Source organism: Drosophila mauritiana, chromosome 2R (genome assembly GCF_004382145.1).
Source record: "Drosophila mauritiana strain mau12 chromosome 2R, ASM438214v1, whole genome shotgun sequence".
In the NCBI taxonomy this organism is placed as follows: Eukaryota; Metazoa; Arthropoda; class Insecta; order Diptera; family Drosophilidae; genus Drosophila; species Drosophila mauritiana.
Window position 1 is genome coordinate 10,756,047 of NC_046668.1, and position 23,642 is coordinate 10,779,688.

The following is a 23,642-nucleotide window of genomic DNA, read 5'->3' on the forward strand; positions in this document are numbered from 1 at the left end:
AATATTTCATATTTTGAAGACATTTTTATGAGCCTGCTGATCCTGGTTGTTTTATCATATTATCCGACGTATTTTTCATTCTGAAGAAAAAACATACTACGCCTTTTTCTTTTTAAGTTCGATCGTTATTGGCGGCTTGAATTATCGATAACTCCAGCCGTCATGTGGTTCTTACCTGCCGGAACAGCTGTTAAAACACACTGATTCACATAGCCTGACAACTCTAAGACAAAAAATTGCACAAGCAAAAGAAAATCGGAAATAACCAAGGGATATACAAAAATATATTTGAAAGACAAACATGCAGCGCTTCAGATTGATGTTAAATCATACTGCCGCAGCAGCGATTCATCAGCAACCCCTGCGCCCCTTTTCCGTCCACTGGAGTTTGGCGCAGCATCAAAAGCCGGTGGGTGGAAGCCCAGGAGAAAGGAGAACGAGGGATACCCGGAGTCTGAAGGCAAGTGTACAGAAGATCACCCTGATCCAACAGAACCAGTCGATGAGCATTACCACTTTGGAGGAGGCCCAGAAGTTGGCCAAGCGACGGGAGCTGCATCTGTTGCGCTTGGAACAAACAGATGCCAAAACAGGAAGAGCCATGTTCAAGTGGGTATATATGTATATAATCGGGACCTGGTTATTGTTATGAAGTTGCTATATTTTGCAGACTAGTCACAGCTGCTGAAATGCTGTCGGATGATGCGGAGCAGTCGAGATCAGCGAGCGAAAAAGTTAAGGATAAGAAATCGGAGAAATCCCTAACCATTGGAGCGCGCATCACAGAGCACGATCTCTCCTCCAGACTCAAGAACATTGTCAAGTGGCTGGGCAAGCGACACGAGGTTCGCATCCTCATCCAGGGCAATGCCAGTGGATCGGACGAGAGCAGCGCCGAGCGCATAGTAAAGGCCATCGAACAGACCATTAAGGAACCACAACTAATTGGCAGAATAGTGCAAAGGCACAGCAAGAGCGCGTTCATTAAGTTCTCCATTATTCCAGTAGCTCCGCCACCAGTACCCGTATCCACTGCCACTCCCAATCCAATCCAGTCGTGACAACTACCGCTGCTGCTTTCGGTGCCCAAGGATCGCCACACTGTTGCGGCAAGCAAACGAAACTTCGGCCTTAGAATATCCACCCGCCATTTCTCGGAGCGAGTGAAAGAGGAAGGCGAAAAGCCCGTTGAGATCACCACCGCATCCATTGTCACCACTTCGGTGTTGCTACTATTGTTTTTCTTCAAATACTTCTACTGGCATCAGCATTTGGTCAAACTATTGGAGGATCGAGAGCAAGAAGAACGACTGAAGAAGCGGAAAAGAAAGGATGACGTCCTTTCTCTCCACCGTGATCGCAACCTACAAGAATGTAAAATCGATTGATATGAAACTGCTTTTTAGTAACTGTCATTTGGCTCTATTTTTCGCCATTTTTATAAATTAAAATACAATATTATGTTCGTTTTATGAAATTAATTTATTATTTATTACTTATCTTGGGTTCTGCTCTATATTTCATATATGATTTATATAAACTGACTTGTATAGGTGTCATATGTTTAGTTTGTGTATATAGTTTATAAGCACACGTAGACAGTAAATTAATACACTTTCTCAACTCTATCATTAATGTCTATATTTAATTAAGTTTAAAAAGCAGTTCATTGGACTTAACTAAAGTTTCCAAATTATTACAAGAGAACGTAAAGCTTTTTATGGTGTCAATAGGAGAGCAGCTACAAAATTGTTTGGATAAAGCGAATCGTTTGTAGAGTGGCTGAGTGAAAGTAATTTATTATTGGTAGACACAGGAAAATGTTAAATTATTAAAATATAAAATAAATAAAGCCAAGCAATAAAATATACGGCACAAGGAACATTTTCTGTCACAGACTACAAAAACATGAGTTATTTAATAATTTAGTCATTAACTAAAATAGAAACACTTTGTGCTTATACTGTTATTAGAACACTCATCAAACTAACAAATTGGGAAAGCAATTAAATATCAATGCTAAAAGCCGATAACAAATCTGTTGAATGGAACTCATTGCCACATCGTAACTGATAAGCCTCATTTTTGTGTTGCCGATAAGCAAAATTGTGGGAAAGGTAGTTCATTACACACTGATTCTTCACAAAGACATTTGGAATGAAATATGTACTAAATAAATTAACTAAAGTAAATGCCAAAGCGTGTAAGCTACGATTGCGCTGCTGGTGTAGCTGGGTGTCCACTTACAGACCTAGACGCGCTGAATCTCGAACAGCTTGACCTCCGTATCGTACCAGATGGCGGGCTCCACGTTGCGCAGATAGATGACACCCCAGATGTAGGTGCGGAACCATGCCGTTGTGCCCGCATTGGCCTGGTACTTTCGGATGAGAATGGGATGCGGCACTGGGAGCAGTCCCACTAACGTTCCGTGCTGCAGAAACTTGAGGATCTCCGACTCGTCGGTCAGTCCTTTGTCAATGCAGATCTTCTCCACCTGGGGCACTAGGACCTGAAGTAGTCGCATAATGGTCTGAAGCGGCAGCTTGGAGCGCCAGGAGACGATCCACTCGGGCGTGGGCGTCCAACGATCGCTCTCGCCTGGCACCATGCGAATGCTGGCCCTATGGGCCACCGACAAGCGGGACAATTCCGTAGGTGAGGTGGACTTGCGTTCGTCAGTTGGCGTCGAAGCGGCTGATCTGTCGTAGGGCACAATGTCCGTAGAATCCTCCACCTGTGGCTTGTCATTTGGATGCGCCTGCTCCCGCTCCGTCATCTGAGTAATGCCTGGGGTGTCCAACAAGGACGTTTTCAGTGTTCCTGGCTCTGCTGGCTGCGCCGTGAGAATGTCCGTCTGCAGTTCCCCCGCCTGAGATCGCTCATGAGACTCTGTCTCCGATTCGAGATCCTCCTCCGCTTTGGGCTCTTCATTAATTGTCTCCTCCTCGACCTCATCCTCGTCTTCTTCGTTGTACTCTTCTGGAACATGGGCCGAGGGCAGTTCCTGGGACACAGCTGGCGTTCTCCGCTGCGGTACCCGCGGCAGGTTGAACTTTCCACCTGTTTTACGGCCACTCAGGCACTTTGCTATGCCAGCCATATCGGTCGGGAGATTTGCCATGGCATGGAACACATGACGCTTTCGAATAATGGTGTAGACTAGATTCGAGTTGCCATCGAACTGATACTGAATAATGTTATTGAAGATCTCCAGCAGGAAAAACACCAAATGATGATTGCTGGGTGCCGATAGCAGAAACCAGGGTGTGCTGAAGGCCTCCAAGAGATGCAACATCTTCACACTAGCCACCATTGAGAGGGTTTTCAGATATGGTGAGACATTGACCAGAATGGTCAGCAGACAATCGAAAAGCGGCTGCAGCCTCTGATGGCCAGTGGCTATTATTTTGTGGAACACAGTGATGAGTAAGTCCGCATGGGTTCCAGTGAACACAGGTATATCCATGGGCACCGTGGCGGAGTAGGCTTTGTTAAGGCGAACCCCAAAGTTTCGCTCACCTATCAATAAACATTAATTTAATTGCACTGATTCCACGAACAAAACTACACATGTGACTCACCCGATAGGAGCAACAGTATGAATACTCCAATATGCATCAACCCCACTCGAGATTGATCCGCTCGGGAGTAGTTTAGGTGATACAGAATGGGAATCAGGATGTCCAGAACATCGGAGCTCTTCAGCACAAAATACAGAAACTTTTTGTTGTAGTCGCATATTTTCCAAAACAAAATAAGCAGCTCCTGGTGGCAATGTAGTCGCTTTGTGGAATTGGGCAAATAGTTCTGGACCAGTGGGTTGTTCAGCAGCCTGGTTATGCCCTTGAGCACAAAGTGAAAGTCCTCATCGCGGTGAACCCTCGACAGATAGTTGATGAACAAGTTGTCTCCGCAATTGCCCTCGTCGTAGGACGCCTGTCCGGGTTGTGTGAGTTGCTGCTGCACCACCATATCGTGATCCAAGGTGACAATGAGCAGTTGAAGGCACGCTTCCACCAGGGGCTCCGTGGTGTCTGCAAACAGCAGGTGATTGTAGGGCACACCAAAGCCCACCGGATCGTAGGAGCACACGGTGTTCAGAAACGAGGTGAACAAGGGCAGGGCATGTCGATTGTCGGCCGAGGTGAAGTATGCTATCCACTTGTTGGGCTCCTCGGACTGCTGCGGCGATCGGTACATGGGCTCCGAGAAGCAGGTGAGTAATAGCTTCAGCAACTCCGTGCGCCTGCGCTCCATGTGGGCGTTGTGGGGCGGTGACTGGGCAAAACCCACGCCCGCCTCCCAAATATACTCGCAGCTATCGATGTTCGCCAGCTCCTCGGCCTTCTCGGGGCCCGTACGCCGCGTGGCCGTAACCGTGAAGTCGGGACAGAATAGCAGGTCGCAGGTGGCATTGAGCAGTGACTGAGCCAACGGCATGGTCTTGTCCTGCGACGGCAGGCTGCTCCAGAAGAAATCGCGCCACTTATCATCCTCGAAAATGTAGGGCAGACACCGGACCAGCAGCCGCACGCAGTTCAGAACGCACTGCTGCTCCGCCTGCGTGCGACAACTGCTGTCCACCGCCTGGGCAAGCTTCTCTACCGCCTTGTAGCATAAGGTGGCCAGGTTGGCTGGATTCTCGTTCCGTATCTGGCGAATCTCGCTCGAGGTGACCAGCGCGAACACATCCTCCAGCGTCGTCTGGTGACCCTGCCAGAACTGCTCCCAGAACTGCTCGTCGCTGGGGTCGATTTTCTGGTTTTTCTGCGTCAGCTGCACAATCGCCTTGCGAAAGTTCAACTTGGAGTCCGTGTTTCCCATATTGTTCGGCCTGTGGGCTGCTTTGGTATCGCTGAGTCCTGTAAATCCACCTGCCCCGTGCTCGGTCGCCTCAGTGCAAGTGTGCGCAGTAATCTGGAACAGGAGTGCTTTGCATTTAATGCGATTCTTTTTCAAAAATCGAACGATTCCAATTAGAAATTCGCCTACGCACCAATGTGTAACTTAGTGGTGGGTGTAGCGCTCACGACTGAAGATGCGTGCGTGACCTTTTATGCTCACCTGTTTTGGCTCTCATATTCAAATATCAATTTGATCAACAATTTGGCAACATATTTTATTTTAAAAACAAGTTTATATTTTTTATCTACGCTTGCAGATGTAATTCAATTTAATCTATTGAAATTTACGCATCGAGTTGGCATCTACAGCTGTGCCAGTGCTGCGAAGCGACGAACTGCCGCGCCGGTGTTGGAAGACGCTTGTGCAAAATATTCGGACTGCACACAAGAACATAAACGACACGTAAACGTCACCAAAAATTAGCAGCTTACCAGTTCGATTAGTTAGGATTAGTGAGAGATGCCCAACTAGGCAGCGCGCCCAGATTTGTCCAGGTAGCGTGAGTGTGCGAGTGGGCAAGTGGCGAGTGCCAAAACATATGCGAAGGTCGTCGGAAGGGAGGAGGAGCTGCCCTGCCCCACGAAAACTGCAATTTTCTGCGCTAGCCCTGGAACTGGAAGCCAACTAGCTGCTGTCGGAAAGACACCGCAACGGAGGACACGCGGACACCATGGCGCTTCCAGGCAATGGCATCTACGTGGTGCGGGGCGAAATGGCCACCCTGATGACGGCCATGCGACGTGGAACGCGTTGGAATGCCACCGCCTACGTGGTAAACAGTGCTCCTAATGCTCACTGCGATTATAAACTATATATGCCCCTCTTCCCAACCCACAGGACGACGAGGATGACTTGCTGTTGAAGCTGTTTATTGACCTCAAGCATGAGCTAAATCGGATCGAGGACCTGCGTCAGATCGAACCTCAAGTCTTCCTGGCCCCGTTTCTCGAGGTGATTCGCACGGCGGACGCAACGGGCCCGTTGACTAGCCTAGCCTTGGCATCTATTAATAAATTCTTGTCTTACGGGCTAATAGGTAACCTGAGTTAGTGCTTTCCCCTCTGCATTTGCTCATTCTGTACCTATCCCCAGATCCCACATCTCCAAATCTAGCTGACATTGTGGAGCGCATTGCCGATGCTGTGACACATGCCCGCTTTATGGGTACCGATCAGTCCTCGGATGGTGTCACCTTTATGCGAGTGATTGAGGTGCTGCACACGCTTATCCGCAGTCCGGAAGGAGCCGCCGTCAGCAATGGTTCCATGTGCGAGGTGATGCTCAGCTGCTTCAAGATCTGCTTCGAGCCGAGGCTAAGTGAACTGCTGCGTCGCTCGGCGGAAAAATCGCTCAAGGACATGGTGCTGCTCTTCTTCATGCGCCTTCCCCAGTTCGCCGAAGAGCGCAGTGACACCATGCTCCAGAAGCGATTTACTATCGGAGATGCTGCCAGCGGAGCTACCCAAGAAAAACTAAAGCGTAAGACGGTTGCCCAAGCCCCGACAGCACCGAGGAAATCATCAGCAGTGGGAGAACCGCCTCAAACACCGCAGTCTGCCAACCTGACGGTGCCAGGGCACTTGAAGGCACCCATACTGGCCACCACACCCGCCAGTCCAGCGGGAAACATATTGGACATGCAGGGCAAGATTACGCAGACACCAACAACAACGGCGAGCACGGGGGAAGATGAAACCACTGTCCCGGACACTCCTGTTATTCAAGTGGAGTCGACTGATTCGGAGCCCTTGCTGGACGGCGAAACGGGTGAAGCAACCAGCACTCTGGCCGAGGCAAATAGTAGCGAGTACATCAACTCGGTGGGCGTCCGTTTTACACAGCAGTCCACCGATCACGATGTAACATCTCTCTCCCCTTATGGCCTGCCCTTCATCCAGGAGTTGTTCCGATTCCTCATAACCCTCAGCAATCCTCTGGATAAGCAGAACTCGGATAGCATGATGCACACGGGCCTTAGTCTACTCACAGTAGCTTTTGAAGTGGCAGCTGATAATATTGGAAAGTATGAGGGCTTGCTGGAGCTGGTAAAGGACGACTTGTGCAGAAACTTGATATCGGTAAGGGACTATTAATTGATTCCTTAGGTATTTCTAAACTAACTCTTGCCTTTCCCTACAGCTTCTCAGCTCGGAGCGGCTTAGCATCTTTGCCGCCAATTTGCAGCTCTGTTTTTTGCTATTCGAGTCTCTGCGCGGACATCTCAAGTTTCAGCTGGAAGCCTACCTTAGAAAATTGAGCGAGATTATTGCTAGCGATAATCCCAAGACGCCCTACGAAATGCGAGAACTCGCTCTGGACAATCTACTGCAGTTGTGGCGCATTCCCGGCTTCGTCACGGAATTGTATATCAACTACGATTGTGACTTGTACTGCACGGATATGTTTGAAAGTCTGACAAACCTACTGAGCAAGTATACGCTGTCAGCAACGAATGCAGTTTATAGCACCCACATTATCTCAATGGACACCCTGTTAAGTGTGATAGACAGCATCGAGCGAAATTGTGCCGCGAGCAAGAATAGCAGTAACAACAGAGAGTCCTTGCCAGAAGCTGCCCCAGCAACAGGTTGCAGCCGCCATTCTCGCCACAACAGCGGATTGGAGGGAATCGTAATTGATTCTGGCAATAGTGTAGCTATAGAAGAGAAAGTAGAGAACATCGCAAGCTTTATTAATGCAAGCTCACAGCGACTACGACTACAATCTGGCGGAGAGGGAGTGGGAATAACCAGTGAACAGCTGGCCAATGTCAAACAGAAGAAACGTCTGCTATCCCAAGGAACAGAGCGTTTTAATCAGCGTCCAGAGAAAGGAATCCAGTATCTGCAAGAACACGGCATCCTAAATGCCGAGCTTGATCCCATGCAGGTGGCCCTGTTCCTTCGCGAAAATCCCGGGCTCGATAAGAAAATGATTGGCGAATATATCTCGAAAAAGAAGAACGTCGACTCTAAGATTCTAATTAATTTTGTGGACTCGTTTGATTTTACTGGTCTTCGAGTGGATCAAGCATTGCGTCTTTATCTGGAGACCTTCAGATTGCCCGGAGAGGCGCCATTGATCTTTTTGGTGCTGGAACACTTTTCTGATCATTGGCATGTGAGTATACACATCTACTAAGATACATGCAGTCTCAGATATTAATCATGTATGTATCGCACCAATATAGAAACAAAACCAAGATCCGTTTGCCAACGTAGACGCTGCTTTCCGCTTGGCCTATGCCATCATCATGCTGAACATGGATCAGCACAACTCGAACGCGAAGCGTTTAAATGTTCCGATGACGCTTGAGGATTTCACTAAGAATTTGCGTGGTCTAAACGGTGGCGAAGATTTCGATCAAGAAATGCTGGCTCAAGTCTTTAATGCAATCAAGTAAGCTTTAGTACATATAGCTTCACCTCATTCGCTTATATTCAATTAACTATTATTAATTATTTAAGGAACGAAGAGATAGTTATGCCAGCAGAGCAAACGGGCCTGGTGCGTGAAAACTATCAATGGAAAGTACTGCTTCGACGAGGAGACACACACGATGGACATTTTCATTATGTGCATGACGCATCATACGACGTGGAGATCTTTAATATTGTATGGGGTGCTTCTCTGAGCGCCTTAAGCTTTATGTTTGATAAGAGCACTGAAACGGGCTACCAAAAAACTTTAGCAGGTACATCGACATCTAATAACTACCATTCATTTCTTACATTACGATTTCATTGCAGGTTTCAGCAAATCCGCTGCCATATCGGCGCACTATAATCTGCATTCGGACTTCGATGCCCTCGTTTTAACTCTCTGCAAATTCACAACGCTGCTGAGCAGCGTAGAACAGCATGAGCCCGCTCCGGCGAACAATGAAACCCAGCAAGCTGTGAACTTTGGATTGAACGGAAAGGCTCAGGCTGCCATGCGAACGGTGTTTCTATTGGTTCACGACTACGGCGACTGCTTAAGAGAGAGCTGGAAACACATTTTGGATCTATATCTGCAGCTTTTCCGTCTCAAGTTGCTGCCAAAATCATTGATCGAAGTGGAAGACTTTTGCGAGGCGAACGGAAAGGCCACGTTAATCCTGGAAAAGCCCCGCGAGAAGCAGGAATCGGGACTATTTTCCAGCCTGTACTCATTTATCAGTTCGGAGGGTCAGAGAGAACCAACGTACGAGGAGCAGGACTTCATCAAGCTTGGACGGAAGTGCATTAAGGAGTGCCAGCTGGATCAAATGCTGCAGGAATCAAAGTTTGTGCAACTAGAGTCGCTACAGGAGTTGCTCAAATGCGTTCTGGCGCTACTGAAGGCTCCTCAGGGGCACAAATCCATTGGCCTGCCGTACGCCGAAGATCAAACTGTTTTCTGGATGGAGTTTTTGGTCAAAATAGTGGTTCATAACCGGGATCGCATGATACCGCTGTGGCCAGCAGTTCGAGACCAAATGTACCTTCTGCTTATGGGCAGTGCCTCCTGTGGATACGACTACCTACTCAACCGATGCATTGTAGCGGTGCTAAAACTAGCTATCTATCTGATGCGAAACGAGGAGCTGTGTCCGATCGTATTGCAATCGCTCAAGATGCTTTTAATGCTTAAGCCAGCCTTGTTGCTGCGCATTTCTAAACAGATTTCCATTGGTATCTACGAGCTGCTCAAGACGTCGGCCCAAAACATTCATTCCGAGCAGGACTGGCAGATTATTTTCAATCTACTTGAATGCGTGGGAGCCGGAGCTGTACCGCCCAGTTACGATGATGCGCAGCTGCCATTGCCGCCCAACGGAAGCGCAAAGTCTGATGGAGCTATAAGTGGCGAGGAGGACGCAACTGCCGTGCCAGAGCGTGGTTACACTTCCGACTCGGAGATCACGAAGGCATCTGCAGCCCCTGCTGCCTCCAGTCCCAGTGCTGAGAACTGGATCCTGGTCAATAACAAGGACAGTGAGTTAACTACGGCCTCCAGGTGAGATTCTTCACTCATTAAACTTTCATATCTAATACAACCAAGTTGCTTTTGCAGACCACAATCTCCGCCTAGTCTGAGTGCTCCTCCAGTAAATACGCTTGTATACAGCTGTCAGTTACTGGACCACGCTCCGTTTGCCCTTTTCAAGTGCTGGGATTCGCTGGCGTTTATCGTGCGCAGTGTGGCACACATCACGCCTTACAATTTTGAAGCCTGCGTTCGCTGCATCCGCATCTTTGTGGAGGCTTGCCGGGATGGAGGTATACGCCAGCGCCGAAAGCTGGAATCGGTGGCTAAGCAGAAAAGTTCCAAGAGGCGCAGCGAACGCAAACCGGGCATGGCTTCCTCCGCCTCGAGCAGTAATCTTACTCTTCTGACGGGCGACCCGTCCGACAACCAGATAAACGGAAATGCGGCAGAGCAGGAGGACCTGGCTCAGCGCTACGAACAGTTGTCCATTCAACTGCTGGACCTGATGTATACGTTGTACACGCGAACTGCCCAGATCTTCCGATGGTGGGCGGAAGAAGGATGCACAGTGCCGCAGTCGGCAGCTTTGTGGTCACCGGGCTGGTGTCCATTGCTTCAGGGCATTGCCAGGCTGGCAATGGATCGGCGGCGAGAGGTGCGCACCCATGCCATCTCGTGCCTGCAGCAGCGGGCTTTGCTAGTCCATGACCTGCAGACGTTGTCGGGAACAGAATGGTGCTCTTGCTTCCACCAGGTGCTGTTCCCCCTCCTAAACGAACTTCTGCCCGAGAGCAATGCAGCCGGCCAACTGGACGCCGCTCTCCTCGAGGAGTCGCGTATACGAACGGCCACCATTATGTCCAAGGTGTTCCTACAACACCTGACCACGCTCATTGAGCTGGGAAACGCTTTTAACGAGCTATGGCTGGATATATTGGACTACATTGAGCGCTTTATGAAGGTGGGATCGGACACATTGTCGGAGCAGATGCAGGAGATACTGAAGAACATGCTGCTGGTGATGCACTCAGTGCGAGTGTTCCACAATCAGGATGGTAGTTTACAGCAGGCTCTTTGGGAGCTAACCTGGCGACGCATTGGTGAATTTTTGCCCAACCTGAAGGAGGAGCTTTTCCACGACGAAGGTGAGTAACGCGGTGTTTTAGAATAGGTCTAATCTTTTATCCCACCAGCAGATTCAATTACTTCAGCGATCTCGCTTGACTTTACGCAAATTAAATTCGCCCATTCTACGGGCACAACCAATTATTCCTTGTCCCTGCCGCTATATGGCTATAGTCCAAAGATTTCCTCAATATCCGCGAGCAAATGTGATACCCTTCCGGCTAAGCAGCGCAAGAAACCATGGGCCAAGCTAAGATCCAAGCTGAAGTTGCTCAAGAAAATTGGCAAAAAGAATTGAATAATGTTATATTTCCTTTTATCTTTCCACCTCCGCATTTATGTCTTCATATTTTTATACTAACTAAACAATAAATGTGCTCAATATTAATTGCAGGCAAGCGAGCTCAGACCTTAACGAACCCAGCTCCACTGGCAGCTGTGACTGCCGCCCCACAGCAACAGGTACCAGCGGTGACCATTTTGCCCAGGCAAATCCAGGTTTCCAACGAGTTGGTGGTGAGCGCACCCACTCCGCCGGCAGCCACACCTTTGCTGGGCTCGCCCATCGAGTCGCCGAGGAGGAGCATTATACTGCAGCCACCCATGGCCGACGCACTGCAACAACCACCCAGCTTTGTATTTGCTCAGGTAGGTTCTACAAGAATAAAATATTCTTTCCCATTATAAAACAAATATTTTTCATGTTCATGTGTGGACAGCCCATTATTGTGCCACCGCAGCCGCCTGCAGTTACGGACCCAATACCACCAAGTACATTATTGCCGGATTTGGTGAATGAGGCAACTGCTGCTGCCGTGCAAGCCACGACCACGTCCCCGTCGCACAGCCCGCAGGAGGCGGAGCAGCCGGCTTCAATAGTCCAGCAGACCAACATCGTAACCACCAACAATACATACAATAGCTACGCCATTGAGGTGCCCATGGCGCCGGAGACAACTGCGGAACAGTATGGGCAGCAGCAGCAGCAACTGCTCTACCAACAGTACTATCAACAGTATCATGCCCAGCAGCAACAGTTGCCGGCTCCAGCTAGCGATCCTGCCATCAATGTGCCAATTAGTCATCTGCTGGCCGGAAATGCGTACCCATCGCTCCCCAAAATGCCGCAGGCATCCATTGTGCACAGCTTTGCGCCCGTTTACGAAAGCCAGGCGGCGACGAGTGGAGCCGGGCCAGTAGCAGCGGACATCTATCAGGAGTATGTGCAAAATCCGTACAACCTTACTTTGCAACAGCATCCCCAGCAGCTGCGCCATCAGCAGCAGCAACAGCAGCAGCAACAACAGCAGGCTCCAGGATTGGCCACCGCATTTCCCTCCGTTGCCACGCCAGCCAACTACTTTAATGTGAATGTGGACCCTAGTAGCATACCGCCCGGATCGGAACTGCTCTACGGCCAGCAGTAAAGAGGAGTATTGAAAGATCATTTCAATTTCAATCCACCTGACCGTCTTATTTTGTACCCCGTGTTGTAGAGAAGCGCTCTTATCGTAGTTAATTTTATGAAATTGTGTCAATTTGTTTCTGTTATTTATGCCTCCCCCCAACTAAAGTAGAACTACATTCCGCCCTGGCGTGTGTTTATTAAGCTATCTAAAAAAAAAACAAACCTAAATCACAGATGCAGATGCGAAGTTCGGCTGAAACCCCTATAAGCTTTAGTAATGCAAATAGTTTAATTAATATTAATTAAATAATTATATCTTCTGTATGTTATGCAAAGAGGCAAACTGTAAATAATCAAAATTAAAAGTCTATAAAACAAATCAAACTCGTGGTGTTTTATACATTGAAATGTTCTTAAAGCCTTGTTGGGACTAAAAAAATTTAATTGGCGACTGTTGCAATAACAAAAAACTAACCCAACTCCGTGACAATGCATATCGCAGCATTGCCGTGACCAGGATTCGAACCTGGGTTACCACGGCCACAACGTGGGGTCCTAACCACTAGACGATCACGGCTACGTCGGGTTGTTGGATGGAGCTTTCCCAAATCCCAGCTGGTCACCTAATGATCATCATTGATTAACTAGAGACAGATCTATAGTAATTGAAAGTATCAACTAGATCCTTTCATGCGAGTTATAAAAAAAGTCAGAAGTTGGAAAAAATGGTTTTCAATAAGAAATATACACAACTGGACTTTTGAAATTAATCTTAAATTGTTGAAAGGTTTATAAAAAAATAAAAAAAACCGACTCCGTGACAATGTTTGTTTCAACATTGCCGTGACCAGGATTCGAACCTGGGTTACCACGGCCACAACGTGGGGTCCTAACCACTAGACGATCACGGCTACATCGGTTGACGTTTGACGGCTGCCAAATTACTTTTTTCAAAGAAATCAGTTTTAACTTCAATCTTCAATCTCTAAAGTTTCTATAAATAGCATAGATAATAAAAATGTTACTGTTTTTATTTATCACTTCATTTAGAATTTCGGACACCGACCGTATATCAAAAGTAATTTTATTTTAAAAGAAAACAAGTTTTCATTACCCGCTCAAGACGTGATTATTGGTTAATTAAAAATAGCCCTGCCTTTCACTGGGCTTGCCCAATGCCTCTCACTTTTCGAGATACTTACAGTTAAGCTACCAATTAAGCTACCCATTACCAAAAATTTTCAACACATGCGTAAAATTATACAAATTTGACAACATTTTGAATGAAATACTAATTCGAGTTATCACTAAAAGTTATGATACATGCGTGTAGAAATATATTTATGTCGCTTAAGTACCTATCTATGCTCAAATATATTTGACGATTCCTTCAAAATATCATAAAAATGTTTTTATTCATCCTTAAAAATCTTCAGAGTATGCCTTTGAATAAAAATATAAGCAGCGTTAAACTTAAATCTATATTGTTTGAATAGGAGAAGTTTTTATATCATTTATAAAATATATACATATTTAAGCAAATTTAAAATAAAAAAAACCCCATTTCCGTGACAATGTTTATTTCAACATTGCCGTGACCAGGATTCGAACCTGGGTTACCACGGCCACAACGTGGGGTCCTAACCACTAGACGATCACGGCTACAACGGGGTGTTGGGCACGGCCAGCCAGAATCCAAATCTAAGGCACAGTGTTGCAGAACGACACACAAAACTAAGTAATTTTAATTACTGAAAGCAATCAGTTGATGAAAACGAAAGCTTATCAAATTTATCGCATAATAAAATAAATGCATTATAATAAGTATACGAAACACATGTCTCCAACATCAAGCACCAGATGACGCCAACCAAATATTTCGTTACGCAGCACTATTTGGGTGCTATCGTTTAATCGGTCTATCGATATCAATAATAAGCCCAAGCAAACAGGCAGCCGGGTATTGTTAAATTAAGGTAAGTTTGTAACTGAAACACTCGTCAGTTAAATGGTTGATTAAAGTCATAATAGTTTCATCAGCTTGAAGACAACCATTGTGAAGAATGAGCAGCTTTAAGGCCATCGAAATGGAATCCGATTCAAGCGAAAGAGGAGAGACAAAAGCCCCGAACGGAAGTGTCGGTGGAAAATCTATTACATTCAACGAGCTCGGTGCCAAAACAGCCAAGTTCGAAAAAATTGACCCTGATCTAGCATATCCATGCACCTCGGGCCAGGCAAACACATCGACTGGCACTGCGGCTGATGGATCCAGTAAGAGTGGACGCCACAGGTCCAGGAAGAGCCAGCATGGCGCCAGACGCATAAGTGCTGACCTACAGTTCGAGTCGGTTGCTGCAGACGAGCTGGAAGCCGGTGGATCCAAGGCACCTAAGAAACGCAAGATGGAGCAGAAAGCTGCGGTCGCCGAGGACACGGTGAGCGTGGCCATCAGAAGTTTTGTTCAGAGCGATGAGATGCAGGAGCTCATCAAGCGCATCGCCAACGAGCGGGTTCGCTGCAACTTCTTGCTGGCCACCTATCAGCTGCCCGACATGAACTTCAGCCTCAACACGTCCATGGATACGCTACGCAATCAGTTCCGGGAGCGCCTCAAACTGCGTCGCGACCGAGGAAATGCCAATTCAGCTTCCTCTGCTCCATCCGCAGCCAGCAGCAGCCAGAAATTCCCCACCAAGGGAGTTGCGAAGGCTAAAAACCCGTAGAATTATTATCTTTTAAGAGTAAATAAACATGAAATGAAATAACGAATTTCGGAGCTGCTTTAGTAACCCGACACACTCAGAATCAACCAAATATACATACATAAACATACAACCAGACATACATATGTTAAACTATTTGTAAGAAGCAACAGATTAAAAAACATTCCCCTTCAATATTATTAAAGACAATTCAAAATTCGTTTTGCTTAAACATAGATTTATTTACCCATTGCTTGCTTACTTGCTATGATTTTCTGCGCACTGTGCTGAAATCAGTCATTTGACAGCGGCCCTGCATCACCCGATGTAGCCGTGATCGTCTAGTGGTTAGGACCCCACGTTGTGGCCGTGGTAACCCAGGTTCGAATCCTGGTCACGGCAATGTTGAAATAAACATTGTCACGGAATTGGGTTTTTTTTATACTAATTATTTTGATAAAAATGAACATAATTATTAATCAAATTGAAATGATATTTATATAAATCATGTTTTTGCTAGTCTTTTTATTTGATTTTCTATTTAATTTGGGGTAGTGAATAATAATTACATCTGCACATTTTTTTTTAGGTGACCTGGTGGGATCTTGGAAAGCCGCGCCCAGCAACCCAATGCAGCCGTGATCGTCTAGTGGTTAGGACCCCACGTTGTGGCCGTGGTAACCCAGGTTCGAATCCTGGTCACGGCAATGTTGAATTAAACATTGTCACGGAGTTGGGTTTTATATTTTATTTAAAAAATTTTTTTAGCTGGCAATTGAATAATCTTGTGAACAAAATGTTGGGTATCAAAAACTCGTTGAGTTATAAGTCCATAAGCACCATTGAACCAAATACTTCAAAATATTTTAAATTTTAAAATATACGTTTTTCTGGCAAAGTAAAGATGGATGGCACGAAAACATCAAGCGCTGAGGAAACGGAAAACACGGAAACTACTAGTCATGCTAAAAACATTAACGAAAACGTATCAAAATTTTATGAAACTATTGGAAATATTTCCAGAAACATGCGCAAGGACGATTGGACATATCTACAACGCCATCCAGAGATCCGAGCCATAATTCGGGTCATTACAGCCGAGGCGGTTAAGGCAAAGCCATCGAATATCTACCAATTTACAGCCAATTTATTTGGCAGCGAAAGAGACGAGGAGATGGTGGAAAAGGCAATAATTTTGCATATTTACATATCTGAAAAAAAATGACCTAAAGGAATGTTTTTTCTAGATAAACAAGCAACTTAAGTGGTTGGAAGAGCAGTTGCGAGGGGGTATGTGGAATCCTAACGAAGGATGTGCTCCGTTTCCAGAATCCAGCGAGACTTCTTCAGAAACTAAGTGCCAAACTAATTTTAATGCCACTGAGAATTTCAACATACTCGAAAAGCCAGTTTGCCCTGAAAATTATAAGCCAGATTGCAAGGAATGTTAAAAATGTGAACTTAAGAAATTAAAAAATTTATAAATATATTTAAATTACTGATTTATAACATTGCCACATTAGGCAACACTGCATTTGACAGTCAGCGTTGCCAAACATTTAGGGAACAGTCTGGCAGCCTAAGCCAGAAAGCATGATATAGAGTACGGCGACTTATCATTAGAGCGGAAAAGCGGAAAAACTATTTAAAGTGTTGTGTAACTTTTTAAAACAGTGAAAATATCAGTTGGTAAATTCAAGTTATTTGCTCCCAAACAGCCAAATAAATGGTAATACGCGAGGACTGTCCAAAGCACCGACAAAAAGCGAGGTCGCGACATCGAAGAGGAGGACCAGCCATTTTTCGTGGTGAGTAAGAAAATATATGAGTGGATCTGACCACCACCCCCACCTCCTCGCTGTCCTCTATTTTGTTTTGCTCCGCCCATTCGTTGTCAAAGACATTAACAAAACAGCTTTGTACGAAGATTATTTAATTTCGATATGTTGATTTTGGTTTAAAATACGTTAAAGTGTACTTAAAATAACGCTTGGCATGACCAATTTCTGATTGCTGTGAAACCACAACAATAACAACAGTCCCGGCCGGCAAACGACAGGGAAAGCAAAAGTAAAAGGAAACCGAAAACGTCATTCCTGCGTTGACTTTGAAACCCTGGAGTTGTGTTATTTGCCGGAAAAGTTGTATTCTTTTAGCCGAATTTTCGCGAAGTCCGTTAGTGAAAATGATGCCCCACGATAGGAAAATACTTAGGTGACAGTCGCCAGCTGGAACAACACGAATCTAGTCGCAACAACATGATTTAAAGCAAATTTTTGCCATTTATTCTCATTCCAGGCAACATACACGCCAGAACCAGAATACGAATCGCCGTCGCCCCAGGTTCGCCAGCAATAGCTTCCACACCAAAATGGGTAGCAACTCCAAGGCAGACCCCATCTCGCTGACCTTCCACGACTCCTGCCTGCGGATGTCCGACGTCCAGCTGCTCCACGGCCCCCACTGGCTGAACGACCAGATCCTGAGCTTCTACTACGAGTACCTGGCGCACATGAAGTACAAGACCAACGCGGATCTGCACTTCATTGCGCCGGAGATTACGCAGTGCATGAAGTACATGGGCGACCAGGAGCTGAAGCAGCTCCTCGACCAGAGCAACACCACTGGCAAGCCCTTCATCTTCTTCGCGCTGAACGACAACGAAACCACCGATGCTGGTGGCAGCCACTGGTCACTGTTGGTCTTCTCGCGTCCGGAGAAGACCTTCTATCACTTCGATTCGTACGGGAACAACAACACGGGCAACTCCCTGGAGCTGATGAACAAGATCAAGGAGCTGCTTGGCGTCCGAATGGCCAAATTCCGGCCCATGCGCTGCCTACAGCAGGCGAACGGCTACGACTGTGGCATCCACGTCATCTGCATGACCGACCACATCGCCGATTACCTAAACCGATACGAGGTGATCGACGGACTGCCGTCGCTGCACATCGACACCGTAAAGGCGAAGCGCACCGAGCTACTGAAACTCATCCTGTCGCTGGGCGGCAAGGGCTAGAGGCTGTCGGGGATTGCCCTTCCGAACCGCCCACAACCGAGTAGTTTTTAAGTGACCAAATTACGAATGTAACTCGTTACCGAAGGAAGAAAGGGGCATCGGAATTAGATGTGTTAATACGATATCCATGATATCGCTAGTTGTAGTGGGTTTAGTTTTCCTCGCCGAATGAAAATGTTTAAAAAACAAAAGCAATTGAGGTGGTGAGTCGGCATAATTCTAAGGTTGGTCTTTCAAATAAAGATTTGTTTAGACACAAAACGAGTTGGCTTCGAATTCAGCATTCTGATTTCTCTGCTTGTTTGGTCAATGGGCGCCTGTCGCCGAATAAATGAAAACAAACATATCAGTTTTGGTTGCAATTATTTATTATAAATGCAAAACGGGAACGGATCCGCGCGGATCTATGATTAGATTACATTTAAAAACACATACAAAATAGATAAATCCACATCGAAAATTGATATTACAATGAGGCACTGGAGTACACAAGGAATACCTTTCATCGCCAGGCGAATGCTCAGGTGGGTGGGGGTAGTTAGTATTGGGTGGGGGGAGACCAGGACATTCACCTGACCACTACTATCTAAAAGCTAGCTAAGCTGCATACTTGCACGTATGCATTCGTTTGAGACTGCTCCTAGAGCCGCACTTCGGGCTTGGCCCAGCCGCCAAAGGCTCGCTCCAATTCCTCGGCAACGGCCAAACACAGTCGATCCTGGTTGAAGTTGGCGATGATCTGGACGCCCAGCGGCAGACCCTCGCTGCCCAGCTTGCCCAGCGGCACAGCGGTGGCCGGGAAGCCCAGCACATTGACAATACCAGTGTAGGCAAAGTTAATGGGTCGCGTAATGGGCTCATTGTGGTATGGAGCCACCGTGGGATGCGTGGGATAGATCAGCACACCATTATCGCCCAGCAGGCTTTGCAGCTCCTCCCTCAGCTCATTTCGCTTGCGCACCAGATGATCGTACTTGGGAGATCCGTGCTTGCACTGTGCACTATCCATGATAGCTGTCGACAGGCCAATGAATGTGTGCTTGGAAGCGCCGAAGAACCACTTAAAGAGCTCCAGGTACGTGTTGATGTCATGATTCAGGTTGCCCAGCTGGTAGGCGAATCCATGGCCACTGTCGTCGCGCATGTTGGCGAACCAAATGGCCGCCGACTGCCGGAAGTGGGGCAGTTGGATGCGCTCCACTTTCTGATTGCCGAACTTCTCCCTCAAGTGCTGTGCCACGCGGTTCATGGCCTGCAGCAAGAAATATTCCAGATTAGAGGATTTGATTAAGAAAGAAAGAAATTGATCTTACCTCTCTCAAGTCTGGATCAACGGCGGAAACCAAGCGGCCGCCGCCATCGGACTCCTGGTAGAAGAACTTCATTTTGGTTAGGTCCACATCCTCGTCCAGATTAAGCAGGGCCGCCTTCTCGCCAGCCATAATCTTTAGCATGGGTCGCAGGTCCTCGGCAAATCGTGACATGGGTCCCAGGCCGAGGAAGGAGTTCTGCTCGGCACTGAAGGGCGCTGGGAACTGACCGACATTGGAGACGACCAACTTGCTGGGCTTGTGGCCAAAGATGCCATTGAAAAAGGCTGGCATGCGAATGGAGCCACCAATGTCGGAGCCCAAGCCAAAGGCGGAGGCAGCCGCCGACTGTATGCAGCCCTCGCCACCGCTGGAGCCACCGACAATGCGGTTCGTGTCGTAGGCATTCCTTGTCCTGCCGTGCACTGTATTGTTGCTCTCCCACCACATGCACACCTCCGAAACATTTGTGAGGGCAATGGGAATGGCTCCCGCCTTGCGCATCAAGGCCATGGCGTCCGCATCCCGCGCAGCACGCACATCCCGACGTTCGAAGAGTCCAGCTGTGTGCAGCATGCCTAAAGCCAAACAAATGGTTGAGCTATAGCAATGGTAATACATATGAGATTAAGCTGCGCACCCTTGACGGATATGCAATCCTTAGTGGTAATGGGCACGCCCAGGAAGGGCTTCTGCTTCGCCAACTCCTCCGTGCTGTATTGTCCAGACTTGACCAGGGCATCTGCCTCGGTTGCCTCCTTGAAAGCTTGATCGTAGCGCTCATCCACGACGCAGTTCAGAATGGGATTCACCTCCTTGATGCGCCGGATAAAAGACTCCAGGACCTGGACACTGCTTAGCTGCTCAAAATGAGAATAAGTTAGGTGTTTTGTAGAAGAAACTACTATGAACTACTCACCTCCTGGTTGCGGATTTTCCGTGCCAACGATGTGGCCGACTCCAAAAGAATGGCATCTGTGATCGGTGGAACACTCTCACCCTTTTGGCCATAGATTAGCCGAAAAACGAATCGAATGCAGGTCTGCAGAATGCCGAAAATGTAACCACCAATGGCCTGAGCCAGTGGCACGCTCTTCGCCATTTCGTGGAATGCTAAGGAAAGTGCGCCTGAAGAAGCTTAGCTACTTGGACTCAGAATTGGAACTGCGGGTGTTGGTGGCTGTTTACTTTGCCCTGGCCCATGTGTTATTGCTCTGGAATGTTGAAACGAGAACAAAAAAACTTAAATAAGGGAAGGCATACTTTAAGTAAGGTTTATTCGCAATTTAAACTGGCTTATCACGGATATTTTGTACACTTCTATAAGACTTTATATAGCAACAGGAAAAAATAAACAACAAATCAGTAGGAATACAATATTGGGTCAAAATAGCTCGTTCTGGATTTAATATTGGTAATTCAGTCATTTATGTCGGCAATTCATTTTATGGATACAATGGGTTTTACGCAATGTATGAAAGTTCCATGGAATCGAAACGGAAAATTTCTATTTATGTATGACTTGAATTATTGCGTGTGTCTCATGATTTAGAATATTATTTATTTATCTACAAACTAATTGAAATTGGTGACAATATTAATAAAAATAAAGACAGTACTCATAGTTGTAGTGCTTTTCACACATCTGAGTGCAATCGATTTATTAGCGTCTGTGCCGACACATAGTTTAATAGCCCGGCAATTAATTGGGGTGTCCCATTCCCAGATAGGCCAAGTCCACACCTGTGTGTGACTCATGGATAGATGGATTCACAAAAGCACGCGGGAAATATGGAAAATTCGAAACGTAGAACATTGCTCCAAAGTGCATACACATGAGTAGGAAACCGTGATCATTATATTGGTCCAAAAACAAACAAAGGAACTGAAAAGTGCGCTAAGATTCAGCAAATAATGACAACATACGTATTTTATTGGGGAAAACGCGTGTTTCCCGATGGCGAGGAAAAGCCAAAGGAAAAAGCTGTTCTGGAAAAAGTTGTTTAAACAAACGACTTTACTGTTCAAGTCGTAAACATTTCGCTGTTTACAAAAAGCGAACAATGGAAACTTTTAAGGCATCGGATATATGTACATATACACATAGATATATGGTTGATATATAGAGCTGGAATCGGGGCAGTATAATGTGCAAGGGGGCCATATGCCCGGCCAGAATCAGGATTTACTTCATTATCTTATCAGGAGTGCGCCTCAGACAGCTAATTCGTTGCTTAAACACGAGAAGATAATGGCACAAAGGGGGAAACTTCAGCAGACCACGGAGAGTGAATAGCCCAAAAGCCGATCCCCGCCAGCTCATTAAACCATATCCACATCAGTACTCCAAATGGTTCTACAGAAAAAAAAAACAACCAACTGATAAGCGGAGTGAGTCACAGGTCGCAGCTGTTTGTTTATGCCATTCGTTTGCCATAAAAAATAGAGCAACAATTGAACTAGTCGATTTTGAACAATCCGAAAAGTGCTTCGTTCATGATTAGTGGAACTCAAAGTTCCCACTTCCTATCGCCTTGTGCTTATCTACATAATAATAATAATAATAATATATTGTTACGATTTGATTATTCCATTAAGAGTGCCTTTCAACATATCGCAGTCTGCTAATTGAACTGCCAGACATTCGAATTTTGAATGCAGTGAGTGCATTATAATCAAGTTCGCACTTTCAAATTGCGGGTGGGGTGAAAATTCAAGGGGGAGGTGACAATTTGTCTGCTCGCGAATTTGAATAACAAACGAATAAAATGGGTAAAATTGCTAAGAGCATGCTATATGAAGTTCAAAGCACTCTGTTTAATGAATGGCAATTATTTTAAATTGGTTTTTAAGCTAGAAATGTTAAAAATGTACAGCAAAGCCGGGTGTTTAGTATTTCAAAGTTACAAATAGAAATTCACAATTACTTCAATAGCAGCTCAAAGTCTCATGAGGGCGTTTTCTAGAACTCCGTCATAATATTTAAGGGAATTGCTTTTATAAGCCATTAAAAGTTTGATACTAATGGGTTGCAGTGACACAAATCAAATGGTAAACATTTTCCTGATGCAATATAAATCTTTTTCGCTTCAGTCGGTCGAAGTTCAGTGCGTGGAGATGCGGGACGATAATGGTCCAATAATCGGGCACTTAAGTGGGCAATCCGATAAGATTAGCCATAAATAATAATGAACTTGTTGCTTAGCTCCCCTTTTTGGCTCAGTGGCCAAAATAGTCAATTGTAAATTACTCGAGCGACGTCCAATTGGAATGTCAATCCCAGTTGCATGCCATTTCTAATTAGAAAAGAGTAGACGGGCCATTGATTTCCAACTGGATGGTGGGATATACATATGTACATATACATATGTACGCAAAAGGTGGAAAAGCGAAGGTTGCGACCGGCGAAATGGTTTGTGGGGTGCGGTAGTGGCGGCATCGGGGCGAGGGAGTTACCCGGGCGTGCGCCAGTGACATCATTTCGCTATTTCCATTTCCATTTCCAGCATATGCTTTGTTTGCACTACGAATTCATCAAGTGTCATTTGGCACTATGTGCGTATACTATGCACATGCATGTGTGAGTAAAGTTTGTTTGCCTCAAAAATAAAGCAAACAAAAACAGAATCGTAAAACAACACAATAAAACCGACGTCACGAGGGAGCCTTTTTCATTGTTCAATTAATGGGTCACAAGGATAAGAATGATCAGAAATCGCACTTTGTACAAGTTTAAATTGCAAATAACCGGTTGGCGAACAATGATTAGCGGTTACAGAGCGTTTGGCTGTATTCACAATCGCACAGCTACACTTTGGAGCGGCACGTAAATAAAACGATATGAAACACAAGATAAGCAACTATACGCACACAGAGAAAAGTGTAGTTCTCCACCGCAGCGGCAAACAAACTCTATTATTTACCCGCTAAGCACAAACTCAAGTCCAATCAGATGGGCGATTTTTTTAAACCTACTGCGCTAGCGTGACCGTGCTTGCCATGCTGAAAAATAACAAGCTCGGTTGCGACCAAATTATCGATACACAAATTTGGAAATTTAATACGCTTAGTTTATTTTTTATTGAAATATGACATATTTCAGACGCAAAACTAATTGGTATTAGATTATTAAGTAAATAAATAATATAAAAATAAAACAATTAAATGAATAAAAGTTCTTCTACAAAAAGGAGTTCAAGTATTTGTTTATTGTG

General features: G+C 45.9%; 7 protein-coding genes and 5 non-coding genes across 16 annotated transcripts; 7 read left to right on the plus strand and 5 right to left on the minus strand.

Annotated features, from left to right (window-relative positions):
• The first annotated feature begins 195 nt into the window (after positions 1-195).
• Positions 196-1,481, plus strand: LOC117138215 (translation initiation factor IF-3, mitochondrial). The gene is made up of 2 exons (XM_033300155.1): positions 196-609; positions 671-1,481. The coding sequence occupies exons 1-2, from the start codon at positions 302-304 to the stop codon at positions 1,059-1,061; spliced, it is 699 nt and encodes a 232-aa protein (XP_033156046.1). The 5' UTR covers positions 196-301; the 3' UTR covers positions 1,062-1,481.
• Positions 1,482-1,503: 22 nt separating this feature from the next.
• On the minus strand, positions 1,504-5,085 carry LOC117138214 (protein HID1). 2 transcript variants are annotated; one of them, XM_033300154.1, is made up of 3 exons: positions 5,068-5,085; positions 3,585-4,920; positions 1,504-3,522 (listed from the first exon to the last, which is right to left on the minus strand). In XM_033300154.1, exons 2-3 carry the CDS (start codon positions 4,825-4,827, stop codon positions 2,252-2,254), a joined length of 2,514 nt encoding a protein of 837 aa, XP_033156045.1. In that variant the 5' UTR covers positions 4,828-4,920; positions 5,068-5,085; the 3' UTR covers positions 1,504-2,251. The 2 variants fall into 2 exon arrangements, with proteins under 2 accessions (XP_033156045.1, XP_033156044.1); XM_033300153.1 differs by lacking the exon at positions 5,068-5,085 and adding an exon at positions 5,000-5,042.
• A 170-nt stretch (positions 5,086-5,255) lies between these two features.
• On the plus strand, positions 5,256-12,769 carry LOC117138213 (Golgi-specific brefeldin A-resistance guanine nucleotide exchange factor 1). Of its 2 annotated transcripts, XM_033300150.1 has the most exons (10): positions 5,257-5,680; positions 5,746-5,944; positions 6,001-6,986; positions 7,048-8,028; positions 8,099-8,307; positions 8,376-8,602; positions 8,658-9,888; positions 9,946-11,006; positions 11,381-11,634; positions 11,706-12,769. In XM_033300150.1, the coding sequence occupies exons 1-10, from the start codon at positions 5,579-5,581 to the stop codon at positions 12,411-12,413; spliced, it is 5,958 nt and encodes a 1,985-aa protein (XP_033156041.1). In that variant the 5' UTR covers positions 5,257-5,578; the 3' UTR covers positions 12,414-12,769. The 2 variants fall into 2 exon arrangements, with proteins under 2 accessions (XP_033156042.1, XP_033156041.1); XM_033300151.1 differs by lacking the exons at positions 11,381-11,634; positions 11,706-12,769 and adding an exon at positions 11,058-11,318 and having other exon boundaries at positions 5,256-5,680.
• Positions 12,770-12,899: 130 nt separating this feature from the next.
• On the minus strand, positions 12,900-12,971 carry Trnah-gug. The gene has a single exon. It is a non-coding gene; the product is annotated as a tRNA-His (tRNA).
• A 262-nt stretch (positions 12,972-13,233) lies between these two features.
• Trnah-gug lies at positions 13,234-13,305 on the minus strand. Its single transcript has one exon. It is a non-coding gene; the product is annotated as a tRNA-His (tRNA).
• A 679-nt stretch (positions 13,306-13,984) lies between these two features.
• Positions 13,985-14,056, minus strand: Trnah-gug. The gene has a single exon. It is a non-coding gene; the product is annotated as a tRNA-His (tRNA).
• A 246-nt stretch (positions 14,057-14,302) lies between these two features.
• Positions 14,303-15,296, plus strand: LOC117137859. 2 transcript variants are annotated; one of them, XM_033299573.1, is made up of 2 exons: positions 14,303-14,370; positions 14,426-15,296. In XM_033299573.1, exon 2 carries the CDS (start codon positions 14,458-14,460, stop codon positions 15,118-15,120), a length of 663 nt encoding a protein of 220 aa, XP_033155464.1. In that variant the 5' UTR covers positions 14,303-14,370; positions 14,426-14,457; the 3' UTR covers positions 15,121-15,296. The 2 variants fall into 2 exon arrangements, with proteins under 2 accessions (XP_033155464.1, XP_033155465.1); XM_033299574.1 differs by having other exon boundaries at positions 14,309-14,370; positions 14,435-15,296.
• A 133-nt stretch (positions 15,297-15,429) lies between these two features.
• On the plus strand, positions 15,430-15,501 carry Trnah-gug. Its single transcript has one exon. It is a non-coding gene; the product is annotated as a tRNA-His (tRNA).
• Positions 15,502-15,734: 233 nt separating this feature from the next.
• Positions 15,735-15,806, plus strand: Trnah-gug. Its single transcript has one exon. It is a non-coding gene; the product is annotated as a tRNA-His (tRNA).
• A 116-nt stretch (positions 15,807-15,922) lies between these two features.
• Positions 15,923-16,848, plus strand: LOC117136430. Its single transcript, XM_033297344.1, has 2 exons — positions 15,923-16,285; positions 16,347-16,848. The coding sequence occupies exons 1-2, from the start codon at positions 16,004-16,006 to the stop codon at positions 16,548-16,550; spliced, it is 486 nt and encodes a 161-aa protein (XP_033153235.1). The 5' UTR covers positions 15,923-16,003; the 3' UTR covers positions 16,551-16,848.
• On the plus strand, positions 16,679-18,394 carry LOC117136429 (sentrin-specific protease 8). Its single transcript, XM_033297343.1, has 2 exons — positions 16,679-16,907; positions 17,398-18,394. Exon 2 carries the CDS (start codon positions 17,471-17,473, stop codon positions 18,116-18,118), a length of 648 nt encoding a protein of 215 aa, XP_033153234.1. The 5' UTR covers positions 16,679-16,907; positions 17,398-17,470; the 3' UTR covers positions 18,119-18,394.
• Positions 18,395-18,464: 70 nt separating this feature from the next.
• LOC117136428 (fatty-acid amide hydrolase 2-A) lies at positions 18,465-23,441 on the minus strand. 2 transcript variants are annotated; one of them, XM_033297342.1, is made up of 5 exons: positions 23,352-23,441; positions 20,348-20,642; positions 20,069-20,288; positions 19,432-20,006; positions 18,465-19,370 (listed from the first exon to the last, which is right to left on the minus strand). In XM_033297342.1, exons 2-5 carry the CDS (start codon positions 20,528-20,530, stop codon positions 18,759-18,761), a joined length of 1,590 nt encoding a protein of 529 aa, XP_033153233.1. In that variant the 5' UTR covers positions 20,531-20,642; positions 23,352-23,441; the 3' UTR covers positions 18,465-18,758. The 2 variants fall into 2 exon arrangements, with proteins under 2 accessions (XP_033153233.1, XP_033153232.1); XM_033297341.1 differs by having other exon boundaries at positions 23,299-23,405.
• Between the last annotated feature and the right edge of the window lie 201 nt (positions 23,442-23,642).